This window comes from Bubalus bubalis, chromosome 2 (assembly GCF_019923935.1).
Source record: "Bubalus bubalis isolate 160015118507 breed Murrah chromosome 2, NDDB_SH_1, whole genome shotgun sequence".
In the NCBI taxonomy this organism is placed as follows: domain Eukaryota; kingdom Metazoa; phylum Chordata; class Mammalia; order Artiodactyla; family Bovidae; genus Bubalus; species Bubalus bubalis.
In genome coordinates, this window is record NC_059158.1 from 45,310,526 (window position 1) to 45,328,552 (window position 18,027).

Sequence of the window (18,027 nt, forward strand, 5' to 3'; positions counted from 1 at the left end):
AGGAGGGCATGGAAATCCACTCCAGTGTTCTTGCCTGGAGAATCCCATGGACAGAGGAGCCTGGGGGGCTAAATCTATGGAGTCACAAAGAGCTGGACACGACTGAGTGACTAACACTTTCGCTTTCACTTTGGTGTCCTAGCTAAGAGGCTAGGTTGTACAAGGCTGGGTTGGATTTGTCAAGATTGTTATTCTCTCTGAAACTTTTGAGTCTGTAGCAAAATACCCTTTGGCTGTGTGCTGATTAAATTTTTTCCATGGCAAAGAATGTCTGTTTATACAAACATTGAAATAATTTGTGTTTTTATGTCATCACTGACCAAATGTAAAACAGAAGTCCTCGTGATTAGATTAAACCTTCCTTGCAGTATAGAAAGTTCACAGTTCAGTGCTCACAAATTGAATTGCATATATTTTCAATGTTTTCACTGAGAAATGACAAAGATTTGAGAACTGGATCATGGGGGAAAATTATGGAATCGATGAAGAAAGAAGCATGTAATTGCTTCAATATTAACACTGAGATATTATCAAAATAAGGCATTCTGTTTTCTTACAGCAGTACATAAAATAAAGTGGGCTCTGTGTTTTCATCAGGAGTAGCAATTTACAAAGTATGGGCTCTGTGTTTTAAATGTTATTTCTGAGATGGTTTGTTTAGGGCGTATTCATTCCCTCTTGTAGTTCTCGCTGCTCCTTGCAATGTGCCTGACACAGATAACTTGGTCCCTTTGCAACTCTAATTTTAGTCCCTTTTGCATCACTGAGGTTGAGAAAAAAGTGGATTGCACACGAATGGCAAAATCCTAGCCACCATTTCCATTTTTCTTTTTTCTCAAAGGGAAAAAAATGAAGGCTGTGTCTATTAGAACCCAGGGCAGGGAGGTGAAGAGTAAAGTGAAACTGATAAGGATCCAGATTTCTACTTTATGGTTCACAGGAAGTTCTCGAAGCCAAACCAGTCCTTTGAAAATCACTGCTAATTAAAGCAGTGTCTGCTGATAATGTAAGTCTGAGATGCGCTGTTTGAATGGGTCTTTTGCTGGAGCTCTGTGTGATGACGAGTAGAAGAAAGATGGATGGTAGGCTCTCACCGAGCTGTGATTTCACAGCGACGTTTGTAACACCCTGTACTGCGGTGAGGTGGTTCCTAGGTTCTCGTTGTGGGAATTACAATGACTTAACTAGCCAGGCGTGCTGTCCGGGGTATGGCTCCCCCCAGGGAATGGCAAGCAGACTGTGGTGTTAGTGATGCAAGCACGTTAGAGAGTCGCAGGCTTTGTTTTGCTGCCTGATCATAAAAATAAGGAGATGGCTTTTTAAAATGGCGAGAGGGTGTCTGTGATTTAACAGCCGGCGTTTCTCTTTTATTTATAACCTGAGATTTTCTGGAGCGTCCTTTCGTCACTTTCCTTCTCAGTTAAGTGGGGGTTTCCTTGCAGAGGTAGCTTCTGGGGAAGATGTCCCCACAGTTTTTTCTCCAAGATTGGCCTTGTGTCTGTCAGGACGTAGCCATTCAGAGACCACTTCATGCTCGTAAATACTGACTTGATGACGTTCATTTTCAGAGCAGAGGAGAGAGCTCACGGGATTGCTTTCCTGAACCTGTTACACTTTGCTGGGATATCACGTCATCATGGGGAAGCTGAATGAGAAAATGTCAGCTTGAATTAATAAGCTTATTAGAGAATGGGCAGCTCTTTTAGAAAACGTGAAGGTAATATGGAAAAAATCAAATGTTTTTTGATTTCCGTTTTGCTTTTCCAGTGGGCCTCAGCTTTCAACCTGGGAATTCCTGTGTGTTTGTTGTTCCGTTGGCTTCTTCTCATTCATTCATTCATCCATCCAGCCTGGGAGTTCTCTGCGTGTAGCTTGTGACTTTCTGCCCACCCATTCTCCTTTGCACGGCAAGTGGAAGAAGAAGCGGGATGGGTCTTAGAGACCGCCAAAGAATTCTCTTCTTTGCAGCCCATCTACAGTCCTGCCCTGTGAAATTTGCCTTCCTTGGCTCTGGTGCCTCCAGGGTTTGGAGAGACATCTATCAGGGCCCCTTCCTAGCTGCAGCTCTGCTTCATAGCGCAATGCACCTCCATCTCCTATCTTCCAGGAACTTACAGAGCACAGCTTCATGCTGATTCCCCTCCTATGATAGGTCTCTTATAGTTGTGGGTTTATTCTTTTAGCTTCCTTTTCTCTCCTTTTAATGTAGTCCAGAGGAGGATGTGAGGGAAACGCCTGGGTTCCATCAGTGTCCTTGAACCAAAAGACGTGTCAAAAGTCAATCTTCCTCAATGTTCAGTGTTGGAAAATCTTTTCAATAGGTGGTGAGTGTTGTCAAACACCCAGATTCTTCATTGAGAGAGAGGTTCTGATGTATAAATGTTGTATAAGCCATGGTATATGGTGTGCCAAGAAATATTCTGCTGCTAAGTCACTTCAGTCGTGTCTGACTCTGTGCGACTCCATAGACGGCAGCCCACCAGGCTCCCCCGTCCCTGGGATTCTCCAGGCGAGAACACTGGAGTGGGTTGCCATTTCCTTCTCCAATGCATGAAAGTGAAGTCGCTCACTCGTGTCCGACTCTTAGCGACCTCATGGACTGCAGCCCACCAGGCTCCTCCGTCCATGGGATTTTCCAGGCAAGAGTACTGGAGTGGGGTGCCATTGCCTTAGCGTGTAATTAAAAATATTATGCTGTTTCTGAAAGTTGGAAAATGAGGAAAGTTATAGTTTGGACCTGCTTCATTGTGGAATAGTGATGGCGGTGGTTCAGTGCAGGGACTCTGGGGTGAGCGTTCAAATCCAGGCTCTTACGCGATCATTCTACATCAGCTTCGGTTTCCTTACCTCTAAAACAGGATGTGACTCGCCTCCCAGGGCCATTATATGGACTGGCAATGAGGAAATTTTGGAAAAGCACTTGCATACAACAAGCCTTCAATAAACAGGAGCCATTAGACAAAAGGAAATCACAATGGGATACAAGTTACACAAACCCTGGATTTGTGTCTGGGGTTTGTCCTCTGCGAGACAATGTGATTTCTTTTTTTCTTTTTTAAAATTTTTGCCCACGCTACACAGCATGTGGGATCATAGTTTCCTGACCAGAAGTCAAACCCTCACACCTTGCAGTAGAAGCAAGGAGTCTTAACCACAGCACCACTAGGGAAGTCCTGAGGATGTGATTTCAAACCAGAGGCAATGCTTAGAAGGTGTGCCTTCATCAAAATTCTAAGCTTTTATTTTGTCTCTCCTGGAAGGGTGACAAAGTTTTAAAAGTAAGAGTGTTTATTTTATTTTTCCCAATTATTTTAATTTTAATTAATTTTTATTGGAGTAAAGCTGCTTTACAGTGTTTGTTAATTTCTACTGGACAGCAAAATGCATCAGCCCTACATATACGTGTATCCTTTCCCTTTGGACTTCCTTCCCATTCAGGTCACTGCAGAGCATTAAGTAGAGTTCCCTGTGTATACAGTAGGTTCTCATTGTTATCTATTTTATGTATAGTATCAGTAGTTTCTGTAGATCAATCCCGATCTCTCAATTCCTCATAGCCTCCTACTTCCCCCTTTGATATCCATACATTTGTTCTCTATATCTGTGTTTCTGTTTCTGCTTTGCAGATAAGATCATCTATACCATTTTTATAGATTCCATATATATATGCATTAATGTATGATATTTGTTTTTCTCTTTCTGACTTATTTCTCTCTGTATGATGCTCTCCGGGTACATCTGCATCTCTCCAAATGAACCATTTCATTCCTTTTTATGGCTGAGTAATAGTCCATTATATATATATATATACACCACATCTTCTTTATCCATTCCTCTGTTGATGGGCATTTAGGTTGCTTCCACATCCTGGCTATTGTAAACAGTGCTGCAATGAACATTGGGGTGCATGGATCTTTTTGAATTATGGTTTTCTATGGGTGTATGGTCCAGTAATGGGATTGCTGGGTCAGATGGTAGTTCTATGCTTAGTTTTTTAAGGAACCTCCATACTGTTTATGTTCCATAGTGGCTATTTGAATTTACACTTCCACTAACAGTGCGTAGGGGTTTCCTTTTCTCCATGCCTTCTCCAGCATTTATTGTTTGCAGTTGATGATGGCCATTCTGACCCTTGTGAGGTGATACCTCATTGTAGTTTTGATTTGCATTTCTCTAATAAAACATGGCACCCATTCTGAAAGACATTATGGTTTCTACTCAGTGGAGAATACTTATATTACATTAATGTAGATTATATGTAGGGAGAGAACAAAAGGGCTAAATTGTGCAGTGCAAATAATTATGGCATACTTAATATGTAGCTCATACAATTAATAAAAAATATGCCAGTGACTGCTAGACTTATCAAGGCTGGGTGTTTGTAGGAGCAGAGGAGTCGAGTGAATCGTTAGGAAGGCATCCTAGTGCATGTGTGTGTAGAATGTTTAAAAGAAGAACATCAGTTCAGTTCAGTTGCTCAGTCGTGTCCGACTCTTTGTGACCCCATGGACCGCAGCATGCCAGGCCTCCCTGTTCATCACCAACTCCTGGAGTCCACCCAAACTCATGTCCATTGAGTCAGTGATGCCATCCAACCATCTCATTCTCTGTCGTCCCCTTCTCCTCCTGCCTTCAATCTTTCCCAGCATCAGGGTAGGACTCTTTTCAAATGAGTCAGCTCTTCCCATCCGGTGGCCAAAGTATTGGAGTTTCAGCTTCAACATCATAAATATGGTTAAAAGTGCTGTTGGATTGAAAAAAGTTTTAAATCCAGAAGCTGTTTATTCTCTTTAGGAGATTATAATTTATGTCTCTTACTTCATCTGCCATTTTTCTTCCCTGGACATAATGTATTTTCCTGGGAAAGCAAACCACCAATGGTTCATTTATTTACTTTAGAATTTTTCCATAAAACATATAGTTCCTATACTACAAGTAGGGCTTATATTGGGACAACTTTTCTGGAGCATAATATATAATGAAGCCTTAGATACTTGTATATCTACTGGCCAGGTAATTTTACTCTAAGAATTTTTTTGAAGCACAGAAATGTACAAATATTAGTTTCAAAGATGTTTATTGCCATATTGTTTGTAAAAGCAAGAATAATGGACACAGTAGAGAAATTAGTTACGAATCCACGATAATATTATATGAGGAAATTTAAGGGCTGTGGGATAGTGGACAATATACTCCACTTTTTTTTCCCTACAAAAATACAGATATTGTGCAGTGTGGAATGAATGAGTCTTTTATGGACCTTCTACTTGGGAAGAATATTAGCAAGCAAATCAGTGAATGTATTTGGGCAGCGCTTCTCTTTACAGATAAAGTCTGCAATACTGTGAGTTGAACTACATTTTTTTAGTTTTATTAAATTTCAAATAGCTCAGAGTTATTTTTGTTCATAATAATGTTCATATAATGTATGTATATATATTGTTCATATATAACATATAATGTTCATGTTTTTACGATCCTGCTGAACTGAGATTGTATCAGAGAAGAATGCAAGGTCAGCTGATATTTGGTGCACTATTCCTCACCTGAGAGCAGATTTATAGACTCTTGAGAGCTTTCATCTTTTAGCCAAACAGCCTTGGGCCACCACCAGACCACAAAATCCTCAAGGACAAGAATTGGATTTTCCTGGCATTGAGGTCCATGTCTGGTGTGTACCTGATAAATCTTGGTTAACTGCACAGGTGTGACTTTCACGTACATGTGGGTGTGTAGTGCACTTTATCTGACTTCCTAAGTAGTAAGGATCACAGACTAAGCCTGTACTGAATTCATCTTAAGATTCAGCCATGTCCGGAGAGCTGGTAGCTTGGCACTTTCAAAAACTTCTTTTTTTTTATTTTTTTTAAAATTTTATTTTATTTTTACACTTTACATAACTGTATTAGTTTCTTTTTTAAGAGACATTGAAAATCCTCCCAGGGAGAGACTTATCTCTGACTCCTGGGGTAAAAGACAGATGAGATTCTTACAGTTTTGTCCATAGAAAATGAGGGACCCTAAGTATTGGCAGGTCACCTTCCCTTCTGGGTGATCTTTCATTCGACCTCAGCCGTTTTGCTCGTGAGAAAAAAATGAGCAGAGTTGTCTTCCGGGGAGTCTTTGAGCAGCGTGGAAAGCACTAAATGCCAGTGTTCTTGGCAAAGGCGTCCGCATCCTCATTGCAGAGCCCTGGACGTCTTGGTGTGGCCATTGGTGGGCAGTGATGATGGGGGTGCAGAACTGCAGATCTCAGCATTGGCGACAGCGTGGCCAGGGTGTGGCCTGCGTGTGGCAGGGAGGGTTGCAGACTCCTGTGAGCCCAGGGGCTGGTTCCTGGAGTAAGGAAAGAAGGGCAGAGGCGTGGAACTTTCTCAGAGTGGGGAGAAGGATAGCCACGGTGATGCTATCTTTTAATACAATTTTAAAATAATTAACTGAACTTCAGTTTTGCTCCAAGAACATGTTGTTTCCCTTGTGAAAAGTTAGGTACTATGAAAAATGGCAATTAATTAGGCATTTTCAGATACCTGGAAACTCTACCACTGGCAGTTATGATTAATGAGATGCTCAGGACATCAATAGAATCTGCATTATCCTTTGAGGATTATTATTTTTTGAGGGGTTTATATTTTGCTAAGATTCATTTTCTTTTCCTACCAAACCCAGTGCTGTGAGGTAGGTTATCCCAACACATTCTGCAGCAACAATCGTACACGCTGGATGAGGTAGAACAGAGCACATACTTCTGTCTGGAATTTTTGTGCATTTGGCTTTGGGATTTTGAAAATAGTACTTGAGATATAAAAAGGATCATTTTTAGTTTTCCAAGTATTTAAAGTACTAGAAGTAATTTTAGGTTGATACTTACTCCTCCTCCTCCCCACTTTCCCTTTCCTTCTCTTCATTTTCCTCCCCATTCTCCTTGCCCCCCTCCTTTTCCATCTTCTTCTTTGTCTTTGGATGTCCAGATGTTTCAGCATCATTTATTGGAATGGCATATGCACTCTAATTATCCATGACAAAATAATCCCATGTATTATACATTCTTTCAAACACCAGAGGAGTGCTTCATCATCTCAACAACAGCCACCTGTGTTAATACTTACCTATCAATAGTTTTGCTATGACCTTGGCATCTCTCTATACATACTGGAGATATATAGATCCATAAATAGCTCTAACTCCCAAAATTGATATTAGTTCTGTTTTAGTTTTATGTGTGGGAAAACCAAGGTGAAAAAGGTTAGTTTCACAGTTAGTAAATGGTAAAGCTCATTGCAAACCCAGGCTGCCCCCAAGTCCATGCACTGAACCACCATAACATGTTGTCTCTAAACTCAATTTTCTTTATGGTTAAATTTGCTCAAGAACATATTCTGGGATAAATTTTATGTTTCCAATTACCTGCTTTCTAATTAGTGTTTGGGTCCAAATAACAAATAATACTCCTACAGAAACACTGAGAATGGTGGAACGAAACATCAGTTTGCTTAAAGATTCAGGTGGACAAGATTACTGTTTTAGGAAGATGATGGGAAATATTTTCTGAGTGAGATGTTTGCAGTATTTTGCAAATCTGAGCTTTATAAGAACTTACTTTGAGATAGATTGCTACCTGAAATTTTATAACTTTAAAGAATAAAAAGATAGTTTCATGGGAAGCATCTTGTTTTTATGACCACCCATTTTAATTTCCCCTCTGATACTATTGGCGTATATTTGTAAGAATCAGGTTCTTTATGTGATGGACAGATTTTTAAAGTTCTTATTTGACCAGGTGACAATGTACTTTATGATTCAAATGGGGAGCTTTTTGAGAGTAAAAGGGGTGCGATTAATAATTTCTTTCTGACGACAGGCACTAACCAGGACTGTCCCAGACAAACCAGGGCACGCGGGCAGCTGGTATTTAACTTACTCCTGCATAGAGATCTGGGAATGAATGATTCCAGGGGTCAGGGATGACTCGTGAAAAGTCGGAAGTTTTCTCTAACAGACAAACGTCATTTGCTTCTGTTCTTAGCAAAAGGACAACCTGAATTTAGTTACTGAAATTTTTTTTTTTTTAAGAGCATGAACTTAGTTTTCCTTTTTGTGTATCAGGTTATTGTGTGTGTGTGCGCGTGCGTGCGCGCACGTGTGTGTGTGCGCGCGCACGCGTGTGTGTGTGCGTGTGTGTGTGTGCGCGCGTGCGTGTGTGTGTGTGCGCACGTGCGCGTGTGTGTGTGCGTGTGTGTGTGTGAGAGAGGGAGAGAGAGGGAGACAGATGGAGAGAGAGGGATAGAGGAGGGGAGAGAGGCTCTTTCGTGGCCTTGCTTCAGGGCTGCAGAGCTACTGGTGCAGCCGATGCCCTTGACCGTGAAAAGAAAGGGAGAACTCAGCCCAGGTTTCCTAAATGTTGGTTAATTTACTTGTGAAATGAATCCAATAAGAGAAAGAGAAGGGCCATAGACAAATAGCTGTACTTCCTTCAGTTTCCCAGTGGATAGAATATTATATCACTTTATTCAAAGGTGTGGAAGCGTTTTGTTCACAGGTGTAAATCCCCGCCCCCGCACCCCCAGCATCATACATCGTGTCATGAGGTCATCAGGGAACAGCACGTGGTGCTCGTCTCTTGGACCTCTTGTTGTCAATCTCTGAGTGAAGCTGAGTGGAACTGCAGGAAGAATGAGGAAAGCTGGACCATCAGTTTAGGCATGGCTGCAACAAGTTACTTCATTTCTCTGGGTCTCAGCGTCCTCATGGTAAGAAGAAAATATTGGACTGGATCATATGAGGTTCCTTCCAGTTTTGATTAATGTGATTCTATAACCTTCTGGGAGGGTAGAACTTAGATTCTTGAAAGTTCTGATGGAGATGTCATGCCTGGATTTCATGCCTCACCTGCAGAAAGGGGAAATTTCAAAAGCTTCTGGGTTTTTTACCATGGTGAATGACACTTGCCCAAATATATTTAATCACTGAAAGTGCACTTTTAAAAGCATAGATCTATAGAAAATATGAGCTATGTTATAAAACCCCCACAAACCTCTCATACAGCTGGTGAGAAGTTGCTTTATCACTCAGGGAGCCCAGCCCTGCGCTCTGTGATGACCTAGGGGGCTGGGGTGAGGGGCGGGGAGGGAGGCTCCAGAGGGAGATGATACACGTATAATTGTGGCTAATTTGCATTGTTGTATAGCAGAAACCAACACAACATTGGGAAGCAATTTTCCAAAACCTGACAAAGATCCCACAAAAAAAGAAAACTACAGGCCAATATCACTGATGAACATAGATGCAAAAATCCTTAACAAAATTCTAGCAATCAGAATCCAACAACACATTAAAAAGATCATACACCATGACCAAGTGGGCTTTATCCCAGGGATGCAAGGATTCTTCAATATCTGCAAATCAATCAATGTAATACACCACATTAACAAATTGAAAAATAAAAACCATATGATGATCTCAATAGATGCAGAGAAAGCCTTTGACAAAATTCAACATCCATTTATGATAAAAACTCTCCAGAAAGCAGGAATAGAAGGAACATACCTCAACATAATAAAAGCTATATATGACAAACCCACAGCAAACATTATCCTCAATGGTGAAAAATTGAAAGCATTTCCTCTAAAGTCAGGAACAAGACAAGGGTGCCCACTTTCACCATTACTATTCAACATAATTTTGGAAGTTTTGGCCACAGCAATCAGAGCAGAAAAAGAAATAAAAGGAATCCAAATTGGAAAAGAAGAAGTAAAACTCTCACTATTTGCAGATGACATGATCCTCTATATAGAAAACCCTAAAGACTCCACCAGAAAATTACTAGAACTAATCAATGAATATAGTAAAGTTTCAGGATATAAAATCAACACCCAGAAATCCCTTGCATTCCTATACACTAATAATGAGAAAACAGAAAGAGAAATTAAGGAAACAATTCCATTCACCATTGCAACGGAAAGAATAAAATACTTAGGAATATATCTACCTAAAGAAACTAAAGACCTATATATAGAAAACTATAAAACACTGGTGAAAGAAATCAAAGAGGACACTAACAGATGGAGAAATATACCATGTTCATGTATTGGAAGAATCAATATAGTGAAAATGAGTATACTACCCAAAGTAATTTATAGATTCAATGCAATCCCTATCAAGCTACCAACAGTATTCTTCACAGAGCTAGAACAAATAATTTCACAATTTGTATGGAAATACAAAAAACCTCGAATAGCCAAAGCGATCTTGAGAAAGAAGAATGGAACTGGAGGAATCGACCTACCTGACTTCAGGCTCTACTACAAAGCCACAGTTATCAAGACAGTATGGTACTGGCACAAAGACAGAAATATAGATCAATGGAACAAAATAGAAAGCCCAGAGATAAATCCACACACATATGGACACCTTATCTTTGACAAAGGAGGCAAGAATATACAATGGATTAAAGACAATCTCTTTAACAAGTGGTGCTGGGAAATCTGGTCAACCACTTGTAAAAGAATGAAACTAGAACACTTTCTAACACCACACACAAAAATAAACTCAAAATGGATTAAAGATCTAAACGTAAGACCAGAAACTATAAAACTCCTAGAGGAGAACATAGGCAAAACACTCTCTGACATACATCACAGCAGGATCCTCTATGACCCACCTCCCAGAATATTGGAAATAAAAGCAAAAATAAACAAATGGGACCTAATTAACCTCAAAAGCTTCTGCACATGAAAGGAAACTATTAGCAAGGTGAAAAGACAGCCTTCAGAATGGGAGAAAATAATAGCAAATGAAGCAACTGACAAACAACTAATCTTGAGAATATACAAGCAACTCCTACAGCTCAACTCCAGAAAAATAAATGACCCAATCAAAAAATGGGCCAAAGAACTAAATAGACATTTCTCCAAAGAAGACATACAGATGGCTAACAAACACATGAAAAGATGCTCAACATCACTCATTATCATAGAAATGCAAATCAAAACCACTATGAGGTACCATTTCACACCAGTCAGAATGGTTGCGATCCAAAAGTCTACAAGTAATAAATGCTGGAGAGGGTGTGGAGAAAAGGGAACCCTCTTACACTGTTGGTGGGAATGCAAACTAGTACAGCCACTATGGAGAACAGTGTGGAGATTCCTTAAAAAACTGGAAATAGACCTGCCTTATGATTCAGCAATCCCACTGCTGGGCATATACACTGAGGAAACCAGAAGGGAAAGAGACACGTGTACCCCAATGTTCATCGCAGCACTGTTTATAATAGCCAGGACATGGAAGCAACCTAGATGTCCATCAGCAGATGAATGGATAAGCAAGCTGTGGTACATATACACAATGGAGTATTATTCAGCCATTAAAAAGAATACATTTGAATCAGTTCTAATGAGATGGATGAAACTGGAGCCTATTATACAGAGTGAAGTAAGCCAGAAGGAAAAACACCAATACAGTATACTAACTCATATATTTGGAATTTAGAAAGATGGTAATAATAACCCTGTGTACGAGACAGCAAAAGAGACACTGATGTATAGAACAGTCTTATGGACTCTGTTGGAGAGGGAGAGGGTGGGAAGATTGGGAGAATGGTATTGAAACATGTAAAATATCATGTATGAGATGGAAAAAAAAAAAGCCATAAAGACATCCAAGGCCTAAATAAATAAATAAATAAATTTTTAAAAAGTTAAAAAAAAAAAGGCAGTATAGAAATATTGGGCAAAGATTAAAACACTGACAAAAAAGAGAATAGTTTATTGGTTTAAAAAATGCCAGTTTCTGTCCCCGAGTAGTTGAGCTGGATTTGCCTAGTGTAACTCAGGGCCAAAGGGATTATAAATATCGTGGTATGGGGCCTTGGCTTGACATCACATTGGCATCGTTCCTGGCTCCCGCAGTTCACTGTGTTACCTGGGGCGATTAACCTTGTCAAGTGCATTAACTTGTAATCTTGGCAAGTTTATTAACTTCTTTAAATATCAGAATCCTTGTCTGTGAAATGAAGGTAATGATAGCCCTCATAACAAAAGTTATTGATAGAAATAACACATGTAAAAATATTGACGCCTGCTGCTAAGTTACTGCAGTCGTGTCCGACTCTGTGCAACCCCGTAGACGGCAGCCCACCAGGCCCCGCCGTCCCTGGGATTCTCCAGGCAAGAACACTGGAGTGGGTTGCCATTTCCTCCTCCAATGCATGAAAGTGAAAAGTGAAAGTGAAGTCACTCAGTCGTGTCCGACTCTTAGCGACCCCATGGACTGCAGCCCACCTGGCTCCTCCGTCCATGAGATTTTCCAGGCAAGAGTACTGGAGTGGGGTGCCATTGCCTTCTCCTACTGACACCTATTTCCCTGTAATTCCAGCCAGTTGCTAAATTTTAATGGGAAAATTACTAGGCTAATTAACTTGTATTAGAAGTTTAGTCTAAGTAGCTGCTATAAGTAGACCCAAATATATTGACTGAACACAGCAAAAATTATTTTATCTGTCATGCAACAGTCCTGGAAGGAGGGAGGAGGGAAGAGAGATCTCCAATATGATACTCAGTGACTGCAGAGTACAAGTGGGAGAGAAACACACACACCCTCTTGGGAACCTGAGGGTCATACCTGGACTTTCAAATGTTCTTTCAAGAGAGTAGAAAAGTGGTTTCCGAGGGCTGCTGCTGCTGCTGCTGTTAAATCGCTTTAGTCGTGTCCGACTCTGTGCGACGCTATAGACGGCAGCTCACCAGGCTCCTCTAGTGGAAGGGTAAATAGGGAGAGATTGGTGAAAGGGAGCAAAAGTTCAATTATAAGATAAATAAGGCCTGAGAATCTAATGTGTAATGTGGTGTTACGGTTGATAACACGCTATCATAGTTGAAATTAGCTGTGAGTGAAACATAAATGTTTTCACCAAAGGGAAGAAAGGTGAATAGGTGGGGTGCTGGAGGTGTTAGCCAGGTTGGTGGGGGGATTGTTTCACAAAGTATACCTGTATCATCATCACACTGAACAGTTTAAATATTCTACAGTGTTATTTGTCCATTATACCTCAGAAAAGCTGGAATAGCGTTTCCTCAGGATTGCCCTTTGAGAGTCACAAGGGCACAGTAAACATTTATGATTCTTACTGGTCTTGTCCTTGGTTGACACAAAAGGCAAGGTGTAAGCAAAAAGTTTGGGCAGTTGCTTCTATGTGGAATCTAAAGTACAACGCAAATGAACCTGTCTACAAAACAGAAATAGGTTCCCAGACATAGACAACAGTCCTGTGGTTGCCAAAGGGGAGGTGGGTGGGGAAGGGAAGGATTGGGAGTCTGGGATTAGCAGATACAAACTGATATGTCTAGGATGGATGGATAGCAAGGTCTCACTGTAGAGCACAAAGAGCTATATTCAATATCCTGTGATAAACCATAACAGAAAAGAATATGAAAAAGAATATATGTATGCTGCTGCTGCTAAGTCGCTTCAGTCGTGTCCGACTCTGTGTGACCCCATAGACAGCAGCCCACCAGGCTCCCCCGTCCCTGGGATTCTCCAGGCAAGAACACTGGAGTGGGTTGCCATTTCCTTCATGGAAGTGAAAAGTGAAAGTGAAGTCGCTCAGTTGTGTCTGACCCTTAGCGACCCCATGGACTGTAGCCCACCAGGCTCCTCTGTTCATGGGATTTTCCAGGCAAGAGTACTGGAGTGGGGTGCCATTGCCTTCTCCGAATATATGTATATATATGTATAAATATATATGTGTGCATGTGTGTTCTGTTGCTTCAGTTGTGTCCGACTTTCATGATCCCATGGACTGCAGTCTGCCAGGCTCATCTGTCCTGGGGGATTCTTCAGGAAAGAATACTGAAGTGGGTTGGGGAAACAATGGAAATGGTGACAGACTTTATTTTCTTGGGCTCCAAAATTACTGCAGATGGTGACTGCAGCCCTGAAATTAAAAGATGTTTGCTCCTTGGAAGAAAAACTATGACAAACATAGACGGCGTATTAAAAAGCAGAGACATTACTTTGTTGATAAAGGTCCATCTAGTCAAAGCTATGGTTTTTCCAGTAGTCATGTATGGATGTGAGAGTTGGACCATAAAGAAGGCTGAGTGCCAAAGAATTCATACTTTTGAACTGTGGTGTTGGAGAAGACTCTTGAGAGTCCCTTGGACTGCAAGGAGATCCAACCAGTCAATCCTAAGGGAAATCAACCCTGAATATTCATTGGAAGGACTGATGCTGAAGCTGAAGCTCCAATACTTTGGCCACCTGATGCGAAGAACTGACTCACTGGAATATACCCTGATGCTGGGAAAGATTGAAGGTGGGAGGAGAAGGGGACGGCAGAGGATGAGATGGTTGGATGGCATCACTGACTCAATGGACATGAGTTTGAGTAAGCTCCAGGAGATGGTGAAGGACAGGGAAGCCTGGCGTGCTGAAGTCCATGGGGTCACAAAGTTGGACATGACTGAGTGACTGAATAACAACACTAGTATCAATTGATGATATTTTTATGATTTAATGGGAGATAATACCACCTAGATCAGGGTGTATGGTGTTCAGAAAATTCTTATTTATGCTTCCCCTGACTCTCCTGCCCCTCAGAATTCTGCTGAGGGTCAGCTGTGGTCCTGACATGTGGCCTGAGTGCCCATACAATACATACTGCGTATGTGTGTGATAAGTCGCTTCAGTTGTGTCCAACTCTTTGTGACCCTATGGACTGTAGCCCACCAGGCTCCTCTGTCCATGGGATTCTCCAGGCAAGAATATTGGAGTAGGTTGCCATGCCCTCCTCCAGGGATCTTCTGGACCCAGGGAATCAAACCCATGTTTCTTATGTCTCCTGCATTGGCAGGTGGGTTCTTTACCACTAACACTACTTGGGAAGCCCACGATACATACTAGGCTGTTGCAAACTCCCTCTGATAAGTTATCAGTAGACTTATTTTCTGAACTGACTCCCGTCTAAGTAAAGGTAACTGGTTTCAGAGTGAGGTTTTCTCTTATGTATGGTTGGATGAATTGAAGGTCCTTGAGTAAAGAAGGCAGATCTCAGAAGTCTCTCATTCACTCATGGTGTTTTCTAGAAGACTGGCTGCCAAAAATGGTTTGTGGATTATTGCTTGTCTGTGACAAGCATGACAAGTGTTACTCACTCTAGAGTAAATGAGAAAAATAAGAACAAAGTAATCTCCTTCATAAAATAATTTGTTTATTCAATTTATTCTTTTTAATGGGGAGAGTACATCTTTCCTCTTTTTTTTTTTTTTTTGGTTTTAAATTTTTCTTTCTACTTATAACATGATGATGAATCTTAAAAAAAAGACAGTTATTGATCCATGAAGTCCCAACGAACAATCATGCTTTCTGAAATTTTGGTCTCTGCTTTCAGATGTCTTTAGAAAGGTTTAGTGAACTTTGCTTTGTTTTTAGCATTGCTGGAAAAAAAAAAACATTACTGTGATTTCATTCTCTTGCTTCTTTTAGGATCCTTATTTTCTTACTCAGCAACCGAATCAGTCTTTGTTACATATAAACTTTCAAAATTTTTTCCATTTTGTCATTCTTATCACGTATGTAAGAAGGTCCATTTACTTTTCACATTAGGGAATTTGAATAAAAACCAATAAAAGATCTTGAGCATGTGTCATGAGATAGGCACAGTCCTTGGAATTTTCCATGCATTGTCACACTTTTACAAGATATTTTTTTCTGTGGACCATTTTTAAAGTCTTTTTTGAGTTTGTTAGAACATTACTTCTGTTTTTTTATATTTTGGTGTTTTGGCTACAGGGCATGTGGAACCTTAGCTGCCTGACCAGGGATCAAACCTATACCCTGTGTGTTGGGAGGTGAAGCCTTGGACCACCAGGGAAGTCCCAATGTCACAGTTTTACCTTGCCGCAGCCTTGCTTTCTGTTCCCTAAGAATCTGAGATTTCTTTTTCTCTTATGGAACTGGATGTGGTGTGAGTGGTAACTGAGAAATTGTAATATATTGGGTATTCAGAATGTTCTTTTGGAGGAATTTTCCTTAATAAATCCATGATTAAAGTTGAAATGAATGTTTTATCACAACTCTACTCGGAGAGAATCTCAAAAAGACCACAGTCCCATCACAGAAATTATTATTGGAAAATATATCTCTAGTTGGAATGGAAAAGGCATAATAACCATAAAAATCTATAAAACCAATTTAAAGCATTTTAAAAAATAGACATGCTGTAGATCTTTGAACAATAAACATTTCACTAATAAAGAGGATGAGCAAAATAGTAGGAAATCTTTGGAAGCTGGTGTTTCTATCATTTTGATCATGTTATGGAAAAAGTTTAAGTGGTTGAAGTTTGACTTGCATCTTATTTTCCTGGGTAATTTGTTAGAGAAAATAGTACCATGTAATGACATTTTATGAACTTTAAATCATTCTCATCTGAAAATCATGCTGGGAGCTGCCATTTGAAAACAAACAAGCACAAATAAAATAACTCAAGAGGAATAAATAGGTTGGATTTTAAATAGGTGAATGTTACTGAAGTGCGTTAATGGCCAAGACAGATCTTAAAGCCAGACCACTTTTCCTTCAAAAGGGAAAGTTCTTGGGCTGCGGTGTAGACAGTTCCATCTCTCAGGTTTGAAGGAATGGCTGTTGGTGATGAAAACACAAATTAGAAAATTCGCTGACAAGAGAAATGAACACACACACACTTGTATATATAGAGCATGTCATCAACAAGGACCTACTGTGTAGCACAGGGAATTCTACTCAATATTCTGTAAGAACCTAAATGGGAAAAGAATCCAAAAGGAATGGATATATGTATATATATCGCTGAATCACTTTGGTGTACACCCAATACTAACACAACATTGTAAATCAGCTATACTCCAATGTAAAACACAAAATTTTAAAAAAGTTATAGGAAAGAAAATTCTCTTTGGTGTGGTGCTGACCTGTGTGACCCCAGTGGTTTAAAATGAGTGAATGGATGGTGGCCCCGTGTGTGAAACTGCATGATGCAGGCTTACTCCAAGATTTAAACATAAAAGATGAGAAAATGAAGAGCCCTTATTAAATTCTATCCTTAAATCTCTCAGTCTTATTTTTTTTAAATAGTCATCATGCTGTGTATTACATCCTCAGAACATATAACTGTAAGTTTGAACCTTTTGACCTTTACTCATTGCCCCCAGCTCCCACCCTGTAAAATGAACTGTAAAATGAAGCTAAAAGAATAGAAGTAATGTAACCCACTCCAGTGTTCTTGCCTGGAAAATCCCAGGGTCAGGGAAGCCTGGTGGGCTGCTGTCTATGGGGTCTCACAGAGTCGGACATGCTGAAGTGACTTAGCAGCAGCAAGACATACAATGAGAAACGCTGGGCTGGAAGAAGCACAAGCTGGAATCAAGATTGCCGGGAGAAATATCAATAAACTCACGTATGCAGATGACACCATCCTTATGGCAGAAAGTGAAGAGGAACTCAAAAGCCTCTTGATGAAAGTGAAAGTGGAGAGTAAAAAAGTTGGCTTAAAGCTCAACATTCAGAAAACGAAGATCATGGCATCTGGTCCCATCACTTCATGGGAAATAGAATGGGAAACAGTGGAAACAGTGTCAGACTTCATTTTTTTGGGCTCCAAAATCACTGCAGATGGTGACTGCAGCCATGAAATTAAAAGACGCTTACTCCTTGGAAGGAACGTTTTGACCAACCTAGATAGCATATTCAAAAGCAGAGACATTACTTTGCCAACAAAGGTCTGTCTAGTCAAGGCTATGGTTTTTCCAGTGGTCATGTATGGATGTGAGAGTTGGACTGTGAAGAAAGCTGAGCACCGAAGAATTGATGCTTTTGAACTGTGGTGTTGGAGAAGACTCTTGAGAGTCCCTTGGACTGCAAGGAGATCCAACCAGTCCATTCTGAAGGAGATCAGCCCTGGGATTTCTTTGGAAGGAATGATGCGAAAGCTGAAACTCCAATACTTTGGCCACCTCATGCGAAGAGTTGACTCATTGGAAAGGACTTTGA

At 40.4% G+C, this 18,027-nt stretch overlaps 1 protein-coding gene and 1 long non-coding RNA gene across 8 annotated transcripts in view; both read left to right on the forward strand.

Moving 5' to 3' along the window:
• LOC102412913 (muscular LMNA interacting protein) overlaps positions 1–18,027 on the forward strand; it is a 299,136-nt gene that overhangs the window by 18,683 nt on the left and 262,426 nt on the right. Inside the window, exons 2-3 of one of the 7 annotated variants that reach the window (XM_045163412.1) lie at positions 1,569–1,717; positions 5,223–5,344. The exons of 5 other annotated variants lie outside the window; for them this stretch is intronic. In XM_045163412.1, the coding sequence (XP_045019347.1) occupies positions 1,690–1,717; positions 5,223–5,344 (150 nt within the window). In that variant the 5' untranslated portion in view covers positions 1,569–1,689. The remainder of the gene's footprint in view (positions 1–1,568; positions 1,718–5,222; positions 5,345–18,027) is intronic. One more of the 7 variants, XM_045163413.1, reaches the window with a different exon arrangement.
• LOC123465143 lies at positions 8,237–16,056 on the forward strand. Its single transcript, XR_006640254.1, has 2 exons — positions 8,237–8,750; positions 15,790–16,056. It is a non-coding gene; the product is annotated as an uncharacterized LOC123465143 (long non-coding RNA).